Below are 26,726 nucleotides of genomic sequence, written 5' to 3' on the forward strand. Positions count from 1 at the left end.
AGATGAACAGAACTGATCTCACCAGGACAGGGTTGGAGTCTAATGGTCTTCTGTGCGTGACTGACGTGGTTCTTCACGCTGCAGATGATGTTTCCATCAGTTCCCTCATCCAGATCAATGCTGCTGTTTCCATCCATCAGTGGATCTCCATTCAGAGTCCAGCTGTAGAGGAGCTGATCCCCCTCAGAGGAGCAGAACACCCTCATCACCCCACTGGAGGAGCAGATGATTGACACTTCCACTGAGCCAATAGGAGCTGGAGGGAGGGACACATCACAGTCACATGACAAACACAGGAGAATCTTGTTACTATTACTGGAGTATGTAGTGTGTTTACTGTGTGCTACAGGAATAAAAACCTTCACAGAGACTCAACTGATTCATTTGCATGAGAGTGAGATCTTTGGAGAACATGAGATTGTAATGAGTCTGATGAGAGAGTTTCTGTACCTTCAACAATCACTTGAAGATCTCTAGATGATTCTGTGCCGTCTGAGTTAAAGAGTATTAATCTGTAATTCCCTGAATCTGATCTGATCACACGGTTTATTATCACAGTCCCATTAATGACTGCCACTTCAGGTCTGTTATTATAAAGATCACATGCCCTCATCCTGCCATACTTTACTCTACAAACTGGATCATGTTGTGTGTTGTTTATTCTCTTTATTAACTTCAGTTCATATTCACTAGCGTCCAGCACCATCAGCAGATTGAGTTTGTGTCCCAGAGCTGCGTAACAGGGATCAGACTGATCAAACCTGCAGAACTGATCCAAACCTGAAGAACAACACACACACACACACACACAATGAAATGTACCAAAATCTAGAGACATCATTAATTAAAATCAGACACAAATTATGCAAACAGAATTAAAGTTCAGATGAAGAAACACGACAAACAGACCCTTGATCTGATCTCAGTTCATTATAAACACAGATTTGTGTCATTTGTGTGTCTCCTGACTTACTACTAATTATCAGGATACTGAACATAATCACATTACTGGACAGATTTAACTCAGTTTAGTGTGGGAAAAAAAACATTCATTTTATTTTAAAATATCTGTTTGACACTGTAGTATTAGCTTTTTGTAGGGCCAAATCTAAATATTGATTGTATTCAAATGTAACTATCATGCTTTCACTGTCTGAAAACACTTGACACATGTTGACATGATTTATTCTGATAAAGCACAAGCTAGTGCATCCAGTTGCATTAACCTGAGACATTTCTCTCTTAATAAATAATGTCTTGATCTTTCTGATATCACATTTAATGAATTGAAATCATTTGATGAATCCTTCCTCAAACTTTAACCTGTTAACCAGTGCACTGAACGCTTTGTTTGCACGTGCCATTGTTTATGAATAGATTAAATGAAACGGGATTAAATGAATCTTGACAAACTATATATCATTCTGAAGGTCTAAGCCTCAAGCATCGATGATAGATCGCTGTTTATTTGCTAAATTTGTGTAAGCAGTACACATCAAAACAAGCATAATAAAAAAGCAGTATGTAGCATTATCATAGTAATAACGAGTCACGAACGCGTCCACTGCTGAAATCCTGCTTTAGATAGAGAGGTAAGGGTCCACAGAACCATAGAGCACTTTTAGTCCAGCGAAATAATATCATTGTAATATGGATGGATATTCATTTGTTAACGTTTCATTTCTTCAGGAGAGTTATTGTTTGTGTCTGTTATGGAATAAATTACTCTCAAAAACAGCGTCTTGGTGGTAAAAAAAGAAGAAGAAAAAAAAAAACAAACAAACACAGTAGCACACAGTGTCACAAACAGAATAAGACCATCCAAAAAACAAAAAAAAGTCACAGATCCCCGGAATATTGTTTGAGTCACCTGTCATCTGATGGGGCCGTAAGCAATCGCCTTTTTGCACAAATAAATCTTTTTCTTTCTGTTTTTCGTCAACATTTTTCATATATGTGTGTGTTTTGTGGGGAATGTGGCTGCATCTGCATGATTACCATCTGTATGGACTCACATCAGCGTGTTTATTACCGACTCTATGACAGCTATCAATGTGAATCAATGATCAGCTATTATTGACTATATGGCCCATCAGCTGTATGATTATCATCTAAATAAAGGTGCTTCAAAAGGTTCTTCAAGCGATGCCACAGAAGAACCATTTTTGGTTCCACAAAGAACCATTCAGTCAAAGGTTCTTTAAAGAACCATCTCTTTCTTAGCTTTTTATAATCTGAAGAACCTTCTTTCACCACAAAGAATCTTTTGTGACACAGAAAGGTTCTTCAGATGTTAAAGATTCATTATGGATCCATTTAGACAAAATGGTTCTTCTATGGCATCGTGAAGAACCTTTATTTTTTAGAGTGTGTATGGACGCACATCAGTGTTTGATTACTGACTGTATGAGCATGTCTGGCAATATCAGTGTATGTCTGGCAATCAGAGTATATACTTGAGAATGTACTACAAAGCTATTTTTTTATCAAATAATTATTTTTGTATGTTTAGTGCTCAGATAAATCACTTATATGATGTCTAAAATTATGTCTATTATTTTATAATTGAAAAACTATGCAGGAGTATGTATAATGACTAAAATCAGAGGCTCATGCCCATTCAAAGTGAGGAGCAGGTGCCCCCTCAGAGTTTTGAGCCAAGTGGATTTTGAATGCAGCTTCCAAAACACAAAAAATTACGGTGGCCGAGAGAGCTCAACGCGCTGCAACTTCAGAAAACACATGCAAGACAAAACACCAGCAAATCAAGAAAACATCTTAATCATTTTGACAACACATGCGCTGCAAATGCTCACAACACATGCAAATTAATAAACGCTGCAAATGCTCACAACACATGCAAATTGAGAAACGCTGCAAATGCTCACAACACATGCAAATTGAGAAACGCTGCAAATGCTCACAACACATGCAAATTAATAAACGCTGCAAATGCTCACAACACATGCAAATTGAGAAACGCTGCAAATGCTCACAACACATGCAAATTGAGAAACGCTGCAAATGCTCACAACACATGCAAATTGAGAAACGCTGCAAATGCTCACAACACATGCAAATTGAGAAACGCTGCAAATGCTCACAACACATGCAAATCGAGAAACGCTGCAAATGCTCACAACACATGCAAATCGAGAAACGCTGCAAATGCTCACAACACATGCAAATTGAGAAACGCTGCAAATGCTCACAACACATGCAAATTGAGAAACGCTGCAAATGCTCACAACACATGCAAATCGAGAAACGCTGCAAATGCTCACAACACATGCAAATTGAGAAACGCTGCAAATGCTCACAACACATGCAAATTGAGAAACGCTGCAAATGCTCACAACACATGCAAATCGAGAAACGCTGCAAATGCTCACAACACATGCAAATCGAGAAACGCTGCAAATGCTCACAACACATGCAAATTGAGAAACGCTGCAAATGCTCACAACACATGCAAATCGAGAAACGCTGCAAATGCTCACAACACATGCAAATTAAGAAACGCTGCAAATGCTCACAACACATGCAAATTGAGAAACGCTGCAAATGCTCACAACACATGCAAATTGAGAAACGCTGCAAATGCTCACAACACATGCAAATTGAGAAACGCTGCAAATGCTCACAACACATGCAAATTGAGAAACGCTGCAAATGCTCACAACACATGCAAATCGAGAAACGCTGCAAATGCTCACAACACATGCAAATCGAGAAACGCTGCAAATGCTCACAACACATGCAAATTGAGAAACGCTGCAAATGCTCACAACACATGCAAATCGAGAAACGCTGCAAATGCTCACAACACATGCAAATTAAGAAACGCTGCAAATGCTCACAACACATGCAAATTGAGAAACGCTGCAAATGCTCACAACACATGCAAATTGAGAAACGCTGCAAATGCTCACAACACATGCAAATTGAGAAACGCTGCAAATGCTCACAACACATGCAAATTGAGAAACGCTGCAAATGCTCACAACACATGCAAATTGAGAAACGCTGCAAATCCTCACAACACATGCAAATTAAGAAACACTGCAAATCCTCACAACACATGCAAATTGAGAAACGCTGCAAATGCTCACAACACATGCAAATTAAGAAACGCTGCAAATGCTCACAACACATGCAAATTGAGAAACGCTGCAAATGCTCACAACACATGCAAATTAAGAAACGCTGCAAATGCTCACAACACATGCAAATTGAGAAACGCTGCAAATGCTCACAACACATACAAATTAAGAAACGCTGCAAATGCTCACAACACATGCAAATTGAGAAACGCTGCAAATCCTCACAACACATGCAAATGTCCTTTCTTTCATTAGCCTACTAAAAGAGCCTGAATAAATTTTTAAATATTATTCTTACTGACATTTTTATTTTGACCTGGTTTTAACAATTAATGAAGCATTGCAAATTTATTTTCATTAACCTTGAAATTATATTTAGTTGAGGATAAGTTAGCCATCTTACATAATAACGTTAATCGTGTTATTTGTCATTATTAATCTAATAATATCCAAAAGACAAAGAAATCATGCAATCAGGGTGTTAAAATAAACAACAACAACAAAAAAACACTTTCAGTTCCTTTCAGTTCACCAACAACTCAACCAATAGCCACTGCACAATAAGCAAATCCCAGCTGGTCCGTCACTTTTTTTGGGTCCCCTTGAAACATTTCCATTGTGGTCCATGCAGCACGTTTTTGTGAGGATTTGCAGCGTTTCTTAATTTGCATGTGTTGTGAGGATTTGCAGCGTTTCTCAATTTGCATGTGTTGTGAGGATTTGCAGCGTTTCTCAATTTGCATGTGTTGTGAGGATTTGCAGCGTTTCTCAATTTGCATGTGTTGTGAGCATTTGCAGCGTTTCTCAATTTGCATGTGTTGTGAGGATTTGCAGCGTTTCTCAATTTGCATGTGTTGTGAGGATTTGCAGCGTTTCTCATTTGCAGTGTTGTCAAAATGATGAAGATGTTTTCTTGATTTGCTGGTGTTTTGTCTATTTGCATGTGCTTTCTGAAGTTGCAGCGCGTTGAGCTCTCACGGCCACCGTAAAAAATAGCCAATTAATATTTTCTATATTTAATACAATTTAATACAAAGTTTTCTTCACTCCCTCACTGACTGAATACATCTTTCTGGCGAATTCTCTCGTAAGAAAGTTGCCTACAAATGTGTGTATGAATATGTAAGTAAGATATTAATTTGACAGTGTAAACAGCTTCAGTGATTTTAATGGGAGTTTTTGAGAGTGCTTGAACTAGACTCAGTGAAAATGTTCTTTGCTCTCTTTCTGTAGGCTACAATGAAAGTGTTATGATTAGTAGCATAACGTACAATGTCAAATTCACATTAAATATAAAGTCAGTTGTATTAAAAATAAAATGTAGCTGATAAAAATGTAAAAACTGTAACTTGAATGCAATGTAAGTCGCTTTGGATAAAAGTGTCTGCTAAATGCATAAATGTAAATGTAAATGTAAAAATATGTCATGGCATGACACCCATATCTGTTAATTAAGCGGACAGGTTTTTATGCATAGTTAATAGATTACATAATTAGGTTACTTTGACCATCGCCCACTATAGATCTACTAACTTAATTTATAAAGGTGAGAATCAAGATATTTCATGATATAATTCATGCATTTGGGAATGTTTCGAATAAAAAGGAAAAAAATAAAAAATAAGTGCTGTTGTGTTTTCTTTTTTTGAGGGGGGGGCTAGACATAGTCTCAGAAAAAATGGTTGCAGGAAGGTAATTTTTCATGGCATCTTCTTCAAATTTGAATTATAAACTCATGAGACATGTGACTTTCAACCCATTACCTATTTCTGGACTTATTTCATGTATTTGTGTATGAAATATATAAAAAATATCAGTGTGGAAAAACATTTTTCAAGGCACGTCATTGTCTATAACTTTTTATCTTTTTGAACATTATCAACTCTGGATGATGGAGAGTACAGCCTAGAGTGTCTTCTTTCTAAAAGATAGCCAACCTAAATTGTTTGTGTAGCACACTGTTGTCAGGAACTGTTACCATTTTAATTTAGGTAGGTCATTTTCAGCTGTGAGGCCCAAAATGGGGGGAGCAGGTTAACAGGTTAATCACAACAGACAAAAAAGAAACACACACTTCCCCTCACATTTAACACTCCACTAATATAAACTGTATAAACCATAAAGAATATGACTAGATCACTACAGACTCTTAATGTAATATTGCAACTAGACTGTTGATTTCATGTTCTAATTGCTGTGAATAACTATGGGAAAAAATAATGTTAAAAATATTAACACAAATAATGCACCCCGTCCCAGCTCAGACCCGTCCATTATCTTCCATTGATCCAGCTGCTGATAAACATGATGTAAGACGACTGACTGTGTGATGAAGTTTATTAGAATGCAGTTATATGCCACTAAAATAAGATGGCAAATGTGTATAGGTTAGTGTTTTATATTTATAGCACATAGTTTAGCAATATCAAGTTTTTCCTCAATATCTGCACAATTCCAATTGTAATACTGATTTTATACAATAGTTCGATAAACAAGAAGTTAATATTGTGTTAAAGTCTAAACACAATATTCTCAGTATTGTCTGTTTCGCTCAATTTCACAAATGAAAATAGTTCAGAATTGTTGTGTGTCTCTGAACAGCACACAGCTGTTGGTTCCTGTTTGGTTACTGAATGAATCCTGTAAAGTTAAAATCTATGAGTTTTCCAAGACTGGTTGTAAAAACATCAGAGATTTCCATTTCTGAAGAAATGGGATAAACTTTTACAGGTGAAAATGAGCTGGTTTCTGTTTTTATGTGTTAACTCAATATAACAGGTTTTCAAAACATGATTCATTGAATTTACAAAAAAAAAGGTAATTTAGTTTAGCTACATTTAAAAAAAATAATAATAATGTTGAAAGTTAGTCAACTAAATTTATTTAAATGTAGCTAAAATAAATTGATTGCAACAACTTACCTTAAAAAAGGTTTGTAAATTCAATGAATTATTTGCAGTCTATTGCAGAAATAGATCGACTTTCTCTCGCACAATAAATCCACACTATCTAATACTGCAGTGAAGCTGTATTTGAGACTAAGCGTATCCCATCATTCATCACGTTCAGGAACTCATGTGCCCCGAAATCATGAGATGTTGAGGAAAGCTTTGCTTTGTAAGTTTATTTAATAAGATACTGTATCACACGTAATTTGTGTAAAATGTAAAGTGTTGCACATATTATTGGTTCAGAGATGGTTGTGTATTTTGTAAAACGCTTGCAACTGCTTTTTATCAGAAGCACCACAATTAAATTGTCATAGGGACAACTGAAGAGAAATGTATATTTACTAAATTATTGTGTGTACAAAGTGTTAAATAAAGCTCTTAACTTGCTAAATATTTTTTTGTAATATTATTTTTAATTTTTAACTTCCATTATTAAAAAACTTGTATGTAGTGTGTCCCATTAGTTAAACCAAATTACTACACACATACATGTGGTCATCAAACACACTTGAACACTTCAGCCAAATACAGAAAATATATCATGAGAGAGAGAAGAACAGAGTGGATTTGTGGGTGAAAAAGAGAAGTTATCAGGGGCAGAGATCTGTAAGAGAAGAGGAGCGGAAAAGAAGATGAACCATGTGGTGATGAAGTGTGAAAAGATCAGCACTGCCGGTAAAGAGTTTAAAATAAATGTTATCTTAGTTTGCAAGCTCTTAAAAGGGAAAGCAATATGTTTTTAATCAGTCAGTGAATGCTATTTACATCGTCTGATATAGAGGTACAAAAATCACCTGTTATACTTACGCATATACAGATTATATGCGTCTTAAACACTTTCTCTGACATATTATAATACTCTACTTATACACACAGTTCAAGAAGGTCAGAAAACTCTATTGCTAGATCACTGCAGACTCTTAATGTAGTATTATATTCATCAGAGATCGATCTGATTGATCAGCAGGATAAGATGAGTTTGATGAGAAAGTGACTCACATGCAGCAGTTTGCAGCAGCAGCATCAGTCCAAAGATGAGCATCATTTCTCTAAAGTCCAGTTTCCAGAAGAACTCAATCCCAGCAGAAGAGCTTTAAATCGAGTCTCACGGACAGACAGCAGCTCTAATGATACATCAGGAAATTACACGACTTTAACAAAGAGGGGAAGTTAGTTTACACTAAGCAATACAAGTGCAAATACACTGAGAGTGTGAAAGAGAGAGAGAGACTTCTACTTTTACAAACCCTTTATTCTACACAAAAATATTAAAAACATTAAATACATATAATCTCATTCACAATAAACATCAAACATGTACAACAATACACAATAAGTTGCATTACCAATTAAAAACCAAAAACCATCAAACTCATTCACTATAACCAGAGCTACTGTATATATATATATATATATATATATATATATATATATATATATATATAACCCACCTCCATTTAAAAAAACGGAATATTATGCTTGTAATGCATATATTCCATAAGATTTAAATAAAGCTACCATACAAATAAATATCCGTCCCTGTATTTTGTTTTTCCTGATGAGATTTCAAAATTGATCATTTAGCTTGACCTATTACAAAATGAGCAAGTACACATTGTTCTTGTTAAAGATCTCACTTATAACTCTGCCACTTATAACAACAACCCAATATAAATAAGCTATTAGTATACAGAAAACCTAATTTTGATATTATTTTTCTTAACAGCACAAAAATAGGATCATAGGTCTATAAGGCAATCACAAAACACATGGAAGACAGTATCTAAAGCATCTCATAAAGGACAATTTGATGTAACATTTTCATTCATCTCTGCAACAAACTTATTTGTGGCTAAAATACAATGAATCAATCTCCATCGACGATCTCCACAACTTTTTGAAATAGGAGGTTCAGATACAGAAATCTGAGATCTCCATTTAGTATACATTTTTCCTTTCCGTTTTAACACATATGAAATGCAATATTTTTTCCCCCTAAAAATCAAAAACTAGTTTTTTCATAACCCTTTAATAAGGAAATACCAGCAATTTCATCAATTCTACAATCTTTAAATCACCTTTAACTGAGGAAAATTAAGCAATACAACCCCATTCTTCAAAGCGTAATTTACAAAATTATCAATTGATGGTGGGAAGGAGGATTTAAAACCCCTAACAAGCCCTTCTATAATTCTGACAGAATGTAAACCAACCTGATCAGTCAGTGACTGTATAGTTGTCCATTGACCTCTATTTATATTAATCACTAATCTTAGTGACACCAGCATTTAGAAATGTATTAATCAATCAAAGGTTGTGGTATGCTTGATGAAAATTCTATAAGAGGACTAAAAAAAAGGGATGGTTTTGATTTAAGCACTGACATACTGTAGAAAAACTCAAAAACAAATCAGATTTTTTTTTTATTGTTATTTTTTTTAAACAAAGATCTCTGCATTAAAACTAATTGTTTATCAATGCATATTCCCCCTATATATTTAAGTGTAGACCTTCCAAACACCACCCAGGGCACCTCATCTGAACTATACAATGATTTCTGCAGTGTTTGTAATCTCATTGCCAAGATCTTGGACTCCAAATGTTTAAGCCCCTGACCACCCTCTGTCACAGGTAGGTAAAGGACCCCTGGATGAAGCCAATGACATCCGTTCCAGAAATAAATAACAAAGGCTTTTTGAATGTTCTTCAGCAAGTCTTTAGGAGGATATAAAACAGTAAATTTGTGCCACAACATGGCTAAATTAATAATAACTAAGCATCTTCCTCTAAAAGAAAGCTGTGAGAGTAACCATCTCCACCTCTGGAGTCCATTTGCACGATCAACTAATCAACTTCTTCTTTTCATATTGATCATTTCCAAAATAAACTCCAAGCATTTTGAATCCATCCTTGCCCCACATTGCTTCGGTAATTTAGGAGGTCCAGGAATTTGACATTCACCCAGCAATAAACATTTACATTTTTCCCAATTAATGCAAGCAGATGATGCTTTTTGGAAGTTAGTTAAACAAGAAATGAATTTATTAACATCCTCAGTATGTTTGATGACTGTCGTTACATCATCAGCATGCAGTAAGTTTAATAGGGGCTATTTCAAGAGTTTCAGGAAGAGAGACATCATAACTCTTTTCTCAACATTATTAAAAGAGGTTCTATAGACATTGCATAAAAAAGACCTGACAGAGGACAACCTTGCCTTATGCCTCTAGTCACAGAAAATGGTATAAATATCTTTATAAAGCAACTTTAATACATTATACAAAATATGGACCAAATCGAAAAAGCTTCCAGAGTCTTAAACATATAATGATGGTCTACTCGGTCAAAAGCTTTTTCCTGGTCCAAAGAAAGCATGTCCAGTTTATTTCTTTTTTCGTCTCTCACCTAAAATCAATTATCAAATTAAATTACTGTAAAGCTTTATCTGTTCATCCTCTGAAATGAAAAGGTCTGCTGATATCCCATCACACTGCTGAGAGCAATACAAGTCCTCATAAAAATATATGATATGGCACAAGACCGAATCTCTTGTTGATCAGTTGTTACTCGTCCATTTGGAAGTTCCAGCTGATTAATTTATTTTCTGTTATTTTGCCTTTTTTTCAAGCCCAAAAAAATATATAGTGGGTGCATCCATTTCATTTAGTTGGGAAAATCTAGTTATTAAAAAAGCAAGTAGTCCTCTTTCCTCTTTCCTCCAATAGATTTTTATCAGAAGAAGCTTGTCCTCTGTAATAGAATCAACAAAATTAAAATCATCATGAATATTATTGACACTTCTTCCAAGAATATTTTGTTCCAGACTCTTCATTTCTTCTTTGAGACTTCTGATACTTTGTGCAGTATAATTTTGACAAAAGATCTTTATATGAACTTTCAAGTCAAGTTGAGCTTTATTGTCATTCTGCTACATGTGGGGACATACAGTGGAATGAAATGTCGTGCCTCACAGGACCACGGTGCTACATAAATAGACATACAACAATGAAGTAAAAAAACACTATAAACCTATACACAACTAACCTACTGACAGATTTAATTATAAGTATACTATATATAAGTATTTACCCTATACAAACTAAAAAATAGAAGATACAAAATACAAACTATACGAATGCTTCACAAATACTGTACATGTGCAAAGAGAAACATTTTGAGTCAAGCAGCTGGTTGGGGAACAGTGCAGGATGATTTGTAGTGCATGAGCATGTAAACATACATATATTGCTGAGTCTTTTGTGGGATTGTGTACACGCAGCAGTGTGTGTAAAGTGTCTAGTGCACATAGAGGAGAGTGTGTTACAGGTGGTTTGTACAGGCCCATTCACCTGTGTGTAGCACACTTCGAATTGCACAAAAAAGACCCATACAGTTTTTTCTTTGGTGTGGTAAGGTTTGGGGTGGGGGGTGGTCCATGTTTCAGGAGGTAGGAGTTTGCATGGGGTTTCAGAGGGAGGCTGGGTCGTTTGAGTTCAGGGCTCTCACAGCCTGGGGAAAAAAGCTGTTGAGCAGTCTGGTGGAGCGGGCTCTGATGCTCTGGTACCATCTTCCTGATGGTAGGAGCTGGAAGAGACTGTGGGAGGGATGGGTGGAGTCCTTCACGATGCTGTTGGTTTTGCTGGAGCATCGTGTAAGGAAAATGTCCAGGATGGAGGGGAGAGGGGCACTGATGATCTTTGCAGCTGTGTTCACTGTCCACTGGAGGGTCTTGCGGTCAGCAGCACTGCAGTTCCCGTACCAGACAGTGATGCAGCTGGTCAGCACACTCTCAATGGTGCCTCTGTAGAATGTGGTGAGGATGGGTGGAGGGAGACTTGCTCTTTTCAGCCGGCGGAGAAAGTGTAGGCGCTGTTGTGCCTTTTTGGAGATTGACATGGTGTTGGTGGTCCAGGTGAGATCCTCTGTGATGTGCACTCCCAGGAAATTAGTGCTGCTGACTCTCTCCACAGTCGAGCTGTCGATGGTCAGTGGGGGGTGGTCAACGGAGTTTCTCCTGAAGTTCATCACAACCTCCTTTGTCTTCTCCACATTGAGGGACAGATTGTTAGTGCCACACCATTCAGCAAGCTGTGCCACTTCCTCTCTGTAGTGCGTTTCATCGTTGTTGCTGATGAGACCTACCATTGTTGTGTCATCAGCAAACTTGATGATGTGGTTGGAGCTGAACTTGGCAGTGCAGTCGTGGGTCAGCAGTGTGAAGAGCAGCGGGCTAAGCACACAGCCTTGTGGGTCCCCTGTGCTCAGTGTGGTAGAGCTCGAGGTGTTGTGGCCGACACAGACTGACTGAGGTCTTCCGGTTAGAAAGTCCAGGATCCAATTACAAATAGGGAATTGTTAAGGCCCAGCAGGTTTAGTTTATTTATGAGCTGTTGTGGGATTATTGTGTTGAATGCCGAGCTGAAGTCAATGAACAGCATTCTAACATAGGAGTCTTTATTTTCTAGGTGGGTAAGAGCCAGGTGGAGGGTGGAGGAAATTGCATCGTCCGTAGAGCGGTTTGGACGGTATGCAAACTGGAGCGGGTCGAGTGTGTTGGGGAGGCTGGTTTTGATGTTGTGCATGACTAGCCTCTCAAAGCACTTCATTATGATTGGAGTCAGTGCTATGGGACGGTAGTAATTTAGACAGGACACAGGTGATTTCTTTGGTACCGGTATGATTGTTGTGGATTTGAGACATGTGGGGACGACTGCCTGACTCAGCGAGGTGTTGAAGATATCTGTTAGGACATCTGTCAGCTGTGCAGCGCAGTCTCTCAGAACACGGCCAGGTATGTTGTCAGGACCCACAGCCTTGCGTGGGTTAATCCTAGATAGGGTCTTCCTTACGTCGGCTGGAGACAGACAGAGCGCCCGGTCGTTGGGAGGTGTGGGCAGTTTTTGTGCAGGTGTGTCATTCTGCATTTCAAACCGTGAATAAAAGTGGTTGAGTGCATCGGGGAGGGATGTGTCCTCATCACAGGCCTGTGGTGGTCTGGATGGCTTGCCACAGGCTCCGTGTGTCTCTGCTGTCTGTGAAGTGATTGTTGATTTTTTGAGCATATGACCGTTTTGCATTTTTGATGCCACAGGACAGATTGGCTCTTGCTGTTTTGAGAGCTGCTTTATCTCCTGATCTGAATGCTTCATCTCTGGTCTTTAGCAGCCCACGAACCTCTGCTGTCATCCATGGCTTCTGGTTGGCACGTGTGGTAATGGTCTTGGTGACTGTCACATCATCAGTGCACTTTTTGATATAAGCAGTCACAGTTTCAGTGTACGCATGCAGGTCTGTGTGGTTGTTGTAGGTGGCTGCCTCTTTAAACATGTTCCAGTCTGTGCACTGAAAGCAGTCCTGTAGTGCTGAAGTGGCATTGTCTGACCATACTGTGATCTGCTTTTGAACCGGTTTGGCGAGTTTGAGAAGTGGTCTATATGCTGGGATTAGCATAACAGTGATGTGGTCTGAGTCGTTTTCTTTTTTATTGTGAATGTGCACAAATAAAATAAATATTTTAAATAGTTTTGAATAATGTCTTACTCTTATATGACCACAAATGAAGGAGAAGGTTAGGGCAAGTTGTTTCCACTTTTACAAGAAAAAAATAAAAAATACACAAGTGATTGTGCCGGCGCCTCACGCGCAGTTAAGCATAGCCTCCACAACGCAGCCTGTTCATGTCATTATAAAATACAGTCAGCCAAAAATATTGAAGAAACATGAAACAAATATTTTATTTCCCCTCACTCCACAACAAATCATTTAAATTTAACGGTAGAAAGAACAAGAATAAAGAATAGCAAGAATAAAAATATAAGAAGCTAACAAGCCAAAATGAATGAATTAAAACTTTTGTACTTCACGTTCATGTAAAACAAAATGTGCTTGGCATACTATCACGGGGTTATGGTGGTCAAGCTGAAAGGCACGGACTACAGGCTATTTAAACTGAACAGTGCACTGTAATTTATTTTTTTATAAAAATCATGTAAACGTAGGCTAGCCTACTAACACCAAATTAAGATAAGTATGTTTGAGAGGTAACTCGTCTTTTTCTTACCATGTGTAAAATAATTTTAGATAATTTAATAACATGAATATGACTTAATGCGCTTTTGAACTACAGGGAAACGGTGCTTTAACGTGAGCAACACCATGAACACGGATGCTGCCGATAGGCTAATGCCTGTCATGTGCGTTAAAGCCCCTTTTCTCGACAAAAAGTGTTTCCAAACAAATTTTTGCGACATTTGAAGTATCGATATGGAATTTATGTGGAAAAATATTTTGTCGACACATGAGAAATTTAATCGATAATTGACATTTCCATCAGCTATATCGTAAATATTTTAAAGCGCTAAATATTTTTTCGCAAAAAAATCCTTGGATGGAAACCTGGTTATTGTGAGCTGACTTTGGCCCTTTTATCTCCATCGAAGGTTCTGATTGGTGTGTGATAAATTTTGACCCCTAGAGTTTCCCCTTGGGTAATTGTGTGCTAATTGAGCTCAAACTGTGCAGACTTGAGTGAACAATATTGAATGCTAGTGCTTTCTAAATGAGCACATGGTGTAAGCACTGAGAAATGTAGGGATTTGTGTGTAGAGTTTTGCGGTAACAGTTCACCAAATCTGACTCATGTGTTAAAGCAGGGGACTAGTGTTTAAAGTTCAGCAAAATGGGTGTGCTTTTTGAAAAATGGCGTTATGGTTTTGAAATTTTAGTTCAAAAGCCTGGTTATAGTGTTTTAGCAATAGAGAAAAACATCTTAGGTTACGTATGTAACCCCAGTTCGTCGAAGGAACGAGACGCTGCGTCTGGAGACGCTTTGGGGAACGCCTTCAGCGTGACAGGCTCTGAATACAAATTAAATCTGTCCAATGGATGGCGGGACGTCACGGGCGAGGTGACGTAATGACCAGCTGGCATAAAAGCACGTGCGGTGAAACCGGCGTCAGCTTCTAAATTGAAGCAAGCGCTGGCAGGGATGCCGGAAGTGTGGCCTCGCGACGCAGCGTCTCGTTCCTTCGAGGAACAGGGGTTACATACGTAACCTAAGACGTTCCTCTTCCGCACGTGCTTTTATGCCAGCTGGTCATTACGTCACCTCGCCCGTGACGTCCCGCCATCCATTGGACAGATTTAATTTGTATTCAGAGCCGGTCACGCTGAAGGCGTTCCCCAAAGAGTCTCCAGGCGCAGCTCGAGTTCCTGAAGAGGAGCTGTAACCGCTTTATTTACAGCATGCTGAATGTAATACAGTTAAACAGAAACATTAAAACATTTCAAACTTGTTAAACAACCGCTTCAATACATTCATCTTATTGTGGCATAAAAGGTGTAGGTGTTCAGATTACAGAGTTATCACTAATAGCGTCTACGCCACCCCTGGCGAAACACCTGGGGAAATACTAAGCAAAGAAAAGCACGCAAGCTTGTTCACTCCCACAAATGACCAAATACGAAGAGGCATGGATACAGAGCAATGAAATTTTATTAAATCAGAAATAAAATTGAAACCAGGGCGAAGAACACAATAAAATGACGACAAGTGACCCAGAACCGCAACAATAAAGAAAGAAAAATCACAATCAATTAAATCAAATCAAAAAGATCTACTAACTGAGCTGGGGTACCCCGAAGAGTGGTCAGGCGAAGCACTGGGCGTTACAATAGCCCACAGTGAACCAGCCCTCGGTGAATTAAATCTCACAAACACCCACGCACTCTGGTGGAATTGCACTGCAAGCAAAAACCTACACCCCACACTTTGGACAAAAAGGGAGAGCTTCTATGCCCACACCGACTAGCCTGCCCACTCTGGCTCACCCCGTTCCTAAAGGAAAAGAGGAAAAAAATAATTACAGCAAGAGTCGATATGACTACAAAACCCTGAATTAAATGGACTTCAATAACATCAAATAACAAAATCAACACATCAAGACAAGAAATACAAAATAAATATCTAAATTAACAAACTACCACTAATAATGGCAATTGTTATTACAAAAAATAATTCACACACACACACACACACACACACAATTCAAAACAAATTAAACTCCAATCAGAAACATCAAACAGACAAACACCAATGGAATACGTTTCCACAAAAACAGTGAAAATAAACAATAAGAAAAACCAAAGCAAAACAGCAATGTCGGAGCTAGGCCATGTCACAGAGCATGTCACACTTGCGAGGCTAAAATACACCAAAAAGGCAAATTAAAAATGCATACCTTTTTGAATGCCCGTAGGGATATAAATCATTTTACATACCCTCAATTGGACTTCATCAAATATCCAGAAAACCAATCCCTTATACTGATCACTGAACGGAAAAAGAGCACGTCATACAAAAGCGCCACCAACTCATTCATATCAAGTACCCACCCTAATACAATTACGTTACGCACCAAGTAGAGGAGCAGTCGTCACTCAACATATATCTGCAGTGGTTTTCTTTCCAAACAGGCAATATAACAGGATCGCTGGGGAAACCAACCCCCTTAGGCGGTCAGATAACCTCCACGGAGCAACACCGGCTGCACAAAACCTAGTTAGATCCACGATACACATACAGACCATGAACTAAACACCAAGCGCACACCTACCTCAGACTCAGAGCGGCGGGATTCCGGAAGCAAACAGTGACAATAACGTGGCATACCTCAATTCAGGGGGATGCCCCTTATATACCCCAGCGGTATCACTCAATTAACCTCCCAAGTTGCAACTTTCCCGCAAACTGGCATTCACCACATTATGTAAACGGTTAAAATATAATACTGTCAAACAGAACGTTGTCTGCAAGTTAAACGTCGTGTAAACTAACAACAAGTTCTCAAAGAGAAACATACTTATACCGAGCTTGAAAATATGCTCAAAACACATAAATATCCATCACACATATAGTTCGTGCATCGATCTAAGGCATTCTGTTCGCCTTAAAACGATACACCTGACCAAAAGACAGACAGTCAGACAAAACCTCAACGATAGCTCAAAATTATTATTTTTCGCCACGATAACATACCGGGTCCGAGACATCTGATACCCTTAGTGCAAATGTTCTCGATATTCTTTACTCTAGTTGTTATTTTCCTCTTATTCGATCATAAACCTGCAAGAGTTAAAGAAAATTCCTTAATTTATAACATTTTAACAAATTCTCTAAGTGAAAAAATTAAATCAGGTGTTTTACGTTCAGATTTGTCTGATCGTTTTCCGACATTGCATTATTCTGTAATTAGGGTTAACAGGGTTAAATTCTCAAAAGAAATACAACAACAATTAAATGACAGTCCTTCTACATGACACTGCCTAAGACTAAACAAATTATATTTCTTTTAGGACATCATTCTGGTCTGTCTACGATGTGTGCGTTCACAAGACAAACCATGCATGAAAAGGGGGTGTTTGTGTCTTTCTGTTACCTAAATACAACTATTTCACTTCAAACTTTTCTAACTATTATGCTTGAAGCTACGCATTTCACAGCACATACACAGATACGCGTTTCTTTACGTATTTCTCTAAACAATAGTTAGGTCAATGACTTACAGTTGATATGTCATTTTAAGCGAAAGGTGGGACGATTCGTGTGTTTTTTATTTTGTCCGCACCGATGCTTTGATACCCACGTTTTAGATGTCGGTCTTTTAAGTCTGACCCAGATGTCTCGATATTTTGCTCTTCTTTTTATGAAAACGAGCGTTAAGCAGTTTTTGTCCTCATCTGCAGTATACCGACGCGTTTTAACCCGTCATGAATTCCAATAGTTGGTTAGCAAATGCGACTAATTACTGAGATAATTCACATCAGAGCTGCTTTCTAGTTTACATTTTACATTTTTCATCTACCTACATGTGTAACAGCGCTACTGTTCTAGGACTCCTCACGCCGATGTGAGATATAAACCACAAAGTTTTTCATAGCGATAAGCTTTGAAACCAGAACAATTTTTAAGTTTCCATGACTTTGTGCGCTCTTTCTGTCTGAATTTGTTTACCGCGGTTTCACCATCCTTATCTTATTCTCCCCCACCTAATTGTAATTGTTAGGCCTTACGCTTGCTAGTTTTTTGCCGTTCATATAAGTCGCTATTATATGAATACAATAAATATCGCTTCTTCATTCGAGACATTTAAGTTGCATTATTGTATCAAAGATAAGATACACGATTCTTATTAAATATCATTAAATTGATAACAAACATCATGTTGTTTCATCATGCTGCTTTTCATCATCTTGTAGAGATACCCGGTGTGATTCTTAAAGTTTTATTTGTAAAAGTCTAAATGTTTAAATGTAGGGGTTGTTTTAGTGTGTGTGTGTGTGTTTGTTTGTTTTTATGTGAGTGTTTGTGTTTATTATACTATTTTTAACAGTAATATTGAACTTTACACGTTTTACACATACTGTACTTAACATCTTAACATGTCTGTATCAGTAAGATATTTGTCAAAAATCGTCAGAAACATCAGGCGGGGTTGATAAGTCAGACTTATCGATTATTTGAATTATTGCCTCTGTCAATTATTTGATCATATCTTAGTAAAATAATCCTATATAGACCAGAAAATCTCTGTAAGTGTCTTGCGTTAATCAGAGGATCATCTGACTGCTTATAATCCTTGCTTTAGAGGATCATGGTTTTTTATGTATAAACAACTACGAATCTTAACTTATTTGTTAAAACAATAGTTATATCGTTGTTTAATCATCCTGCTTTTCATCATCTTGTAGACACCCAGTGTGATTCTGAAAGTTTTTATTTATAAAAGGTTTGTATGAGACATCGTAAAAGTCTAAATATTTAACTGTATGGTTGTTTATGTGCATGTTTGTGTGTGTGTTTGTGTTTGTGTTTGTGCACGTGTGTGTGTGTGTGTTTGCAGTGTATGTTTCTGTTATGGGTTTAAAAATATATGAGTGAAAAAATAAATAACAAAACTAAGTAAAATGAACTAAATTAAACAGCATTTTCCTACAGCAGACCATCTTATTAAAACAATCACATTGACCCTCCCTATTTATTTAAGTTTGTGGTCATCGACTTCTTTATCTATCTCATCTCATCCTGAACATCAGAAGAGCTTTATTGCCAAGTGTGTTTGCACACACAAGGAATTTGTCTTGGTGTTATGAGCTACCAGTACAGAAAGTACAAACATAGTGCAGACAACATATAATTAAGGTGATAAAGAACACTAATGAAGAGAATATACAATAATTAAGAATAACAATTGTAATAAAAATAAAAATATACAGAAAAGAGACTTGACCATAGACAGAACTGTGAATGTGCATGTGTCCTATGTACAGATGAAGGTTTGATGGGTTATTTACAGATGTACAGTACCGGGGTGTGTTATGTGTTGTTCAGGTGGGATACGGCCTGGGGGAAAAAACTGTTCTTGTGTCTGGCTGTTCTGGTGCTCAGTGATCTGTAGCGCCGGCCAGAAGGCAACAGTACAAAGAGAGAGTGAGCTGGGTGTGAGGGGTCCAGAGTGACTTTCTTAGCCCTTTTCCTCACTCTGGAGGTGTAAAGTTCTTGGAGGCTGGGCAGAGGGGCACCGATAATCCTCTCAGCAGTCCTAACTGTCCGTTGTAGTCTTCTGATGTCTGTTTTGGTAGCTGAACCAAACCAAACAGTTATAGAAGAACATAGGACAGACTCGATGATTGCAGAGTAGAACTGTTTCAGCAGCTCCTGAGGCAGGTTGAACTTCCTTAGCTGGCGGAGGAAATACAGCCTCTGCTGGGCCTTTTTCGCAATAGAGTCAATGTGATTGTCCCACTTCAGGTCCTGGGAGATGGTGGTGCCCAGGAATCTGAATGACTCTACTGAAGTCACAGTGCTGTTCATGATGGTGAGTGGGGGGAGAGCAGGGGGGTTTCTCCTGAAGTCCACTATCATCTCCACAGTTTTGAGCGTGTTCAGCTCCAGGTTGTTAAGACTGCACCAGACAGCCAGCTGCTCAACTTCCTGTCTGTAAGCAGACTCGTCACCGTCCTTGATGAGGCCTATGACTGTAGTGTCGTCCGCAAACTTCAGGAGCTTGACAGAGGGGTCCTTTGATGTGCAGTCATTCGTGTAGAGGGAGAAGAGCAGTGGGAAGAGAACGCAACCCTGAGGGGCGCCAGTGCTGATGGTGAGAGTCCTGGATGTGAGTTTGCCCAGCCTCACTAGCTGCTGCCTGTCTGTCAGGAAGCTGGTGATCCACTGACAGATGGAGGAGGGCACAGAGAGCTGTCTCAGTTTGTCTGAGAGAAGGTCAGGTATGATGGTATTGAAGGCCGAGCTGAAGTCCACAAATAAGATCCTTGCATAATTCCCAGGTTTGTCGAGGTGTTGCAGGATGTAATGCAGTCCCATATTGACAGCGTCATCCACAGACCTGTTTGCTCTATAGGCAAACTGAAGAGGATCCAGCAAGGGTCTAGTGATGTCCTTCAGGTAGGCCAGGACCAGTCTCTCAAGTGACTTCATGACCACAGACGTGAGTGCGACAGGTCTGTAGTCATTAAGTCCAGTGATTTTGGGCTTTTTGGGGACGGGAATGATGGTGGAGCGTTTGAAGCAGCGGGGAACTTCACACAGCTCCAGAGATCTGTTGAAGATTTGTGTAAAGATGGGGGCCAATTGGTCAGCACAGACTTTTAGACAGGCAGGTGAAATACCGTCTGGTCCTGAAGCTTTCCTAGATTTCTGTTTTCTGAAGACCCGGTTCACATCCTCTACACAGACTTTAAACGCAGGTAGAATGGTGGGGGAGGGAGTAAGGGGGGTTGCAGGGGGGGAAGGTGAATGTGTGAAGTGCAGATCAGAGCGGGTGCTGGGTGTCAATCTGGCCTTTTCAAATCTGCAGTAAAACACATTGAGATCGTCAGCCAGTTGTTGATTCTCTGCAGACTGTGGGGGTGGTGACTTGTACATGGTGATGTTCCTCAGACCAGTCCATACCGACGCCGGATCGGTGGCTGAAAGTTATTTTTTCAACTTCTCAGAGTAGTTCTTTTTAGCCACATTTAGAACATCAGTTTGAAGTGACATTCACCAGGTCTGCATGATAAAGATGACCTGTTTCTTCTTAGGAAAAATATTTTATTCCTAAACTATACCTAACTTCACCAGATGTTTGTCGAAAAAGGGTTCAATAGGTCACGCATCCTTTGACCAGTCAGTGAACTCCTGCCTAAACCTTCGACAGAGTTCGCTCACGCAGGTGCATGCCATAAAATAGATGCAATGAGATCCTTTGATCAGTGAACATCTTAGAAAGATTACCTGTTTTGATCAACAAACTTTTTACCTAACGTTCTAACAATGTCTACGATGCCAGATCCCCTCAAAAACTCATTAGATTGCAAATGAGTCGCATCCCCAGAATCATCTTTAGAGGTTTTACAACGGACCTCTTGATCTGATACGGACGGTTCAGTAATCATACGGACAGACGCACAGCAGCCGTTCTCGTTTCACACCATTGCGTGACACAAAATATTTACATTTCGTAAGATGTTGTAAAAAGTTTAGGCATCTAATTACGGCCGAAAATCCAAAGACCCCCCGCCAAAACATTTGCTTTCATTCCAGTTTGTACACACATACGTGCGTTTTAACTGATGTGCCCCACCGCAAGTTTTAAGATTGACAAAACTCAAACAATAAATAAAAGAATAGGTGAATTTAGTGTGAATAATTAAAATAAAACAAAATAAAACAACATTTTCTTGCGGGTTAGAGGTGACTGTTTAGAAGAAAACTTGTGTAACCTAATTTTTGAAGCGAAAAAAGTCTGGGTTATAGCACGGCAGAAGTCTTAAGCTTGACAAAAATCAAAGGGTAAATAAAGGAATTATGGCACTTAAATAAAATAAGACAAAACAAACAACTTTTTTATTTTTTTTTCCCTGCGGTTGTTTGTTTAAAAGGAAAAACGTACGTGTCTAATTTTTTAAGTGAAAAGCTTTAGGATGAATGCTGAATGGTTTTAAGATTCTTAATTTCAACATTTGATTCTTTTAACATTTAAATGTTCGCGTTGGTCTCTCCACTCGTGTTAGGGGCCTGGCAGTAGGCCTGGTCTGATCACAGCGCTCTTAACCTCATTCTGAGTTTGACACGGCCATGTTATGAAGGTATTTTAACGCCATAAAGATTTGCGTGCGCAGGGAAAGATTTGTGAAAGTGTACATAAGACTGTAAGCGTAAATTAAATTTGCATGCGCAAGAGAAGCTTTGTAAAGGTGTAAATCGCGTTTCAAGCGCAAGAAAAAATGATTTGCAGCATTTTACTGTTACTTGTAAGTGTAATTCATGTATTGTGAAACTGCAGCTTCATGCTGCAGCTTCATGCTGCAACTTCACGCCCACACCGCCAGCTCCCCTCATACCACCGGAGAGCGTCTCCCAGCCAGAGCCCCGCCTACCAGCTCCGGAATTGTATAGTGGTGAGCCGAACTATTGCAGAGCATTTCTTACGCATTGTTCCATGCATTTCGCTCTGCAGCCAAGGACCTTCGCCAACGAACAGAGCAGGGTGGCGTTCGTGCTCACCCTTCTGACTGGGAGAGCAGCACTATGGGGAACGGCGGTGTGGGAGAACCAGGATCCTTGCTGTGCCCCGTTTCAGACACTCTCCGCCGAGATGAAAATAGTTTTTGACCGCATGGCTGCGGGAAGAGAGGCGGCCCGGATCCTTGCGGATCTTAAACAAGGGGAGAGATCGGTAGAGGATTACTCCATCGAGTTCCGGACCTTGGCGGCAGAGTGTCAGTGGAACGAGGAGGCGCAGTGGGATATGTTCCTGCATGGGCTGGCTGACCGCGTCCAGAGGGAGATTTACACTCTGGATTTACCCACCACCCTGAATGGACTTATCGAACTGGCTCTTCGGGTGGACTCCCGACTCTCGCGAGTCGAACGGCGGAGGTTACCTGCTCGATTTCCGGAGGAAACGCCGACACTCAGAGCCCGTGACAGGGACGCGGTCAGCTCCGTCTACGATCCCGAGCAGGTCGGGCGAGCTCGGCTGTCTCGGGAGGAGAAGGAGAGGCGGAGGTCCCAGGGCCTTTGCCTTTGCTGTGGTACGGCGGGACATTTCGCATACAACTGCCCAGTAAAAGGCCAAGCCCGGCAGTGAATCTGAGGCTACTGTCGGGTGGGATTTCCGCTGAAAAGACCTCATTTACATCTACACTCCTCCCGGTAAGACTAAAGGCCATTGCACACTGAGTCCGAATTTTTCGTCTGAAATTTTCGCACGTTGAAAAATAAATATAACCTCACGTTTTGTCAATCACGTTTGCACACTGCCTCCGAAATTTTCGTCCGTCAAAAAAAAATTCGGATCGGGTTCGATTCGCATCTGTATAAAGCATTTTGCGATGCTTTGAGAAGGTGTTTTGACAATTCAGAGCCACCGTACAAGCGAAAGCCAAAATCCAAAATAGTGTCAGACAAATTAATACACTTCGTCTTGCAGCACAGCGCACTTTATGACAAACAAATTGCGGAATACAGAATATAAAGAACTGCTGTAGCCTATTTTTTATGCCTGGCGCGCACCTTTCCGATGCCGCAGTTCGGTGTGTGTGTGTGTCATACCTCAGACAGTCTCTGTTTAGGATAAATTGGTTCACGGAAATTGGTGGTCTTTTTATTATGTGGATTCAGTATCACTAGCAAAGTATCAAACTGAGGCATTGACATCCTGAAATAAACTTTGAATCTCTCGAGATAATCCCGCAGCTTTTTGATAAGGAGGCGGAACCTTCCTCTCTGCGCAATTTAAGGATTGGATGGACCCAATATTTCCTTTTTCTTTTTCTTTTTTTAAAAAGAGAGAGGACAACAAAATCATCCTCACTACTTAAAGACATTTTGTATAGTTTTGCGATTTTTTTTCGCAACGGATTAATTAAAACGCATCGGACTCAGTGTGCACGGTCTCTGTGCGTGACGAATTTTTAAGATTGCGAATGCGAAAAAACGCATGCGAAAATTTCGGACTCAGTGTGCAGAGACCTTAAGATGGACAGCACACACTCACGACGGTCAAGCACTATTGGACTCTGGGGCAGAAGATATTTTTATGGACTACAAATTTGCACTCCGGATTCAGGTTCCCCTCATACCCCTCACTCATACCATCGCAGTCCACACCCTCAATGGCCAAACCTTGCCTACCATTTCCTTCACCACTGGACCCATCACACTCATTGTATCTGGCAATCACACTGAAATCATTTCCTTCTACATTCTGGACTCCCCCCTGGCACCCATTGTTTTAGGACACCCCTGGCTTACCAAGCACAACCCCAGGATAGATTGGCAGCAGAAATCTGTATCAGAATGGAGCACTAAATGTTATGAGTCTTGTCTTGTTTCTGCTTGTCCGTCTGTTTCTGTTTCCACCTTGCAGGAGGAGGCAGGGGATTTGTCTAACGTGCCCACGGAGTATCTAGACCTGAAGGAGGTGTTCAGTAAGTCTCGTGCTGCTTCTCTCCCTCCACATCATCCCTATGACTGTGCCATAGAGTTATTGCCAGGTACGTCTCCGCCTAAGGGCAAGTTATATTCACTTTCTGTTCCAGAGAGAGAGGTTATGGAGAAATATATTTCTGATTCTCTAGCAGCGGGGTTCATCCGGCCCTCCTCTTCTCCTGCGGGGGCGGGGTTCTTTTTTGTGGGGAAGAAGGACGGATCACTGCGACCTTGCATTGACTACCGAGGGTTGAACAGCATCACGGTAAAGAATACCTATCCTTTGCCGCTGATGTCTTCAGCTTTCGAGAGGTTGCAGGGAGCGTCGATCTTCACTAAATTGGACTTACGGAACACTTATCATTTGGTCCGCATCAGGAGGGGGGACGAATGGAAGACTGCTTTTAACACCCCCAGGGGGCACTTTGAATACTTGGTCATGCCCTTCGGGCTGTCCAACTCCCCGGCAGTCTTCCAGGCACTCGTCAACGACATGCTGCGAGATATGGTCGATCAATTCATATATGTTTACCTGGATGACATATTGATTTTTTCTTCTTCTCTCCAGGAGCACGTGCAGCACGTTCGACGAGTGCTTCAGAGGCTGTTAGAGAATGGGCTTTTTGTCAAGGCGGAGAAATGCGCTTTTCATGCACAGTCTGTTCCTTTCCTAGGATACATTGTGTCGTTAGAGGGAGTGCTTATGGATCCTGACAAGGTTAAGGCTGTGGTGGATTGGCCAAGCCCAGACTCCCGCAAGGCCCTGCAGAGGTTTCTGGGGTTCGCCAATTTTTACCGGCGGTTTATTCGCAATTTCAGCCAACTAGTCTCTCCTCTGACCGCCTTGACCTCCCCCAGAACTACGTTCAGGTGGTCAAACGCAGCTGAGGCTGCGTTTGCCAAACTGAAGGGCCGCTTTGTTTCAGCCCCCATCTTAATTACCCCTGATCCATCACGTCAGTTCGTGGTGGAGGTCGATGCGTCAGAGGTGGGGGTAGGTGCAGTGCTATCCCAGCGCTCTCCGGTGGACGACAGAATGCATCCATGCGCGTTTTTGTCCCACCGTTTGTCCCCTGCCGAGAGTAATTATGACATTGGTAACAGAGAGTTGTTGGCAGTCAAGCTAGCATTGGAAGAATGGCGCCACTGGTTGGAAGGGTCGGGGGTACCTTTCATCGTATGGACCGATCACAAGAATTTGGAATACATTAAAACTGCTAAAAGATTGAACTCTAGGCAGGCTCGGTGGGCACTTTTTTTCGGACGTTTTGACTTCACTCTCTCGTACCGCCCGGGCTCCAAGAACATCAAGCCGATTCTTTATCACGTATTTTTGACCGTTCCGATCGCCCGTCTACTCCCGAGTGTATTTTTCCGGAGACCCTTATCATCTCCGCACTCACATGGGAGGTCGAATCGAAGGTCAAGACGGCCTTGCAAGGGGTAACGCCTCCGGTCGGTTGCCCACCGAACCGGTTATTTGTGCCAGAGGGATTACGGTCCGACGTTATTCAGTCATTGTTCCAGTGTGGCTTGTCATCCAGGAGTCAGTAGCACTACATCTTTAGTCAAGCAACGATTTTGGTGGCCACTTATGGCTCGCGATGTTCACAGTTTTGTTTTGGCTTGCTCAGTTTGTGCCACTGGTAAGACTTCCAATAGACCCCCAGATGGGCTCCTCCAACCGCTGCCGATCCCTTCGAGACCCTGGTCCCATATCGCTCTAGATTTTGTCACCGCCCTCCCACCCTCGCAGGGTAACACGGTAGTTTTGACCGTGGTGGACCGATTCTCGAAGGCGGCTCACTTCATTCCCTTGCCCAAATTACCCTCAGCCAAGGAGACAGCGGTTACAGTCGTTCACCACGTCTTTCGGTTACATGGCCTCCCGACAGACGTGGTTTCCGACAGAGGACCCCAATTTGTGTCCAAATTTTGGCGAGAATTTTGTAAATTACTGAGCGCTACTGTTAGCCTGTCCTCAGGGTTTCATCCCCAGAGCAATGGCCAAACTGAGAGAGCCAACCAGGATTTGGAGAGAACGTTGCGATGTCTGGTCTCCAAAAATCCTTCCTCATGGAGCCAGCAACTGTCTATGGTGGAGTACGCCCACAATTCGTTGCCAGTGTCATCTACGGGCCTATCTCCGTTTGAAGGTAGTATAGGTTACCAGCCACC

General features: G+C 40.4%; 1 protein-coding gene across 1 annotated transcript in view; it reads right to left on the reverse strand.

The window, feature by feature from the left end:
- LOC306852888 (uncharacterized protein) overlaps positions 1-26,726 on the reverse strand; it is a gene marked incomplete at both ends in the record, with an annotated part of 28,276 nt that overhangs the window by 586 nt on the left and 964 nt on the right. Inside the window, 2 exons of the mRNA XM_079390009.1 lie at positions 23-256; positions 451-780. Coding sequence (XP_079246135.1) covers positions 23-256; positions 451-780 — 564 coding nt within the window. The remainder of the gene's footprint in view (positions 1-22; positions 257-450; positions 781-26,726) is intronic.

The sequence above is a fragment of the Barbus barbus genome (genome assembly GCF_936440315.1).
Source record: "Barbus barbus genome assembly, chromosome: 33".
Classification (NCBI taxonomy): domain Eukaryota; kingdom Metazoa; phylum Chordata; class Actinopteri; order Cypriniformes; family Cyprinidae; genus Barbus; species Barbus barbus.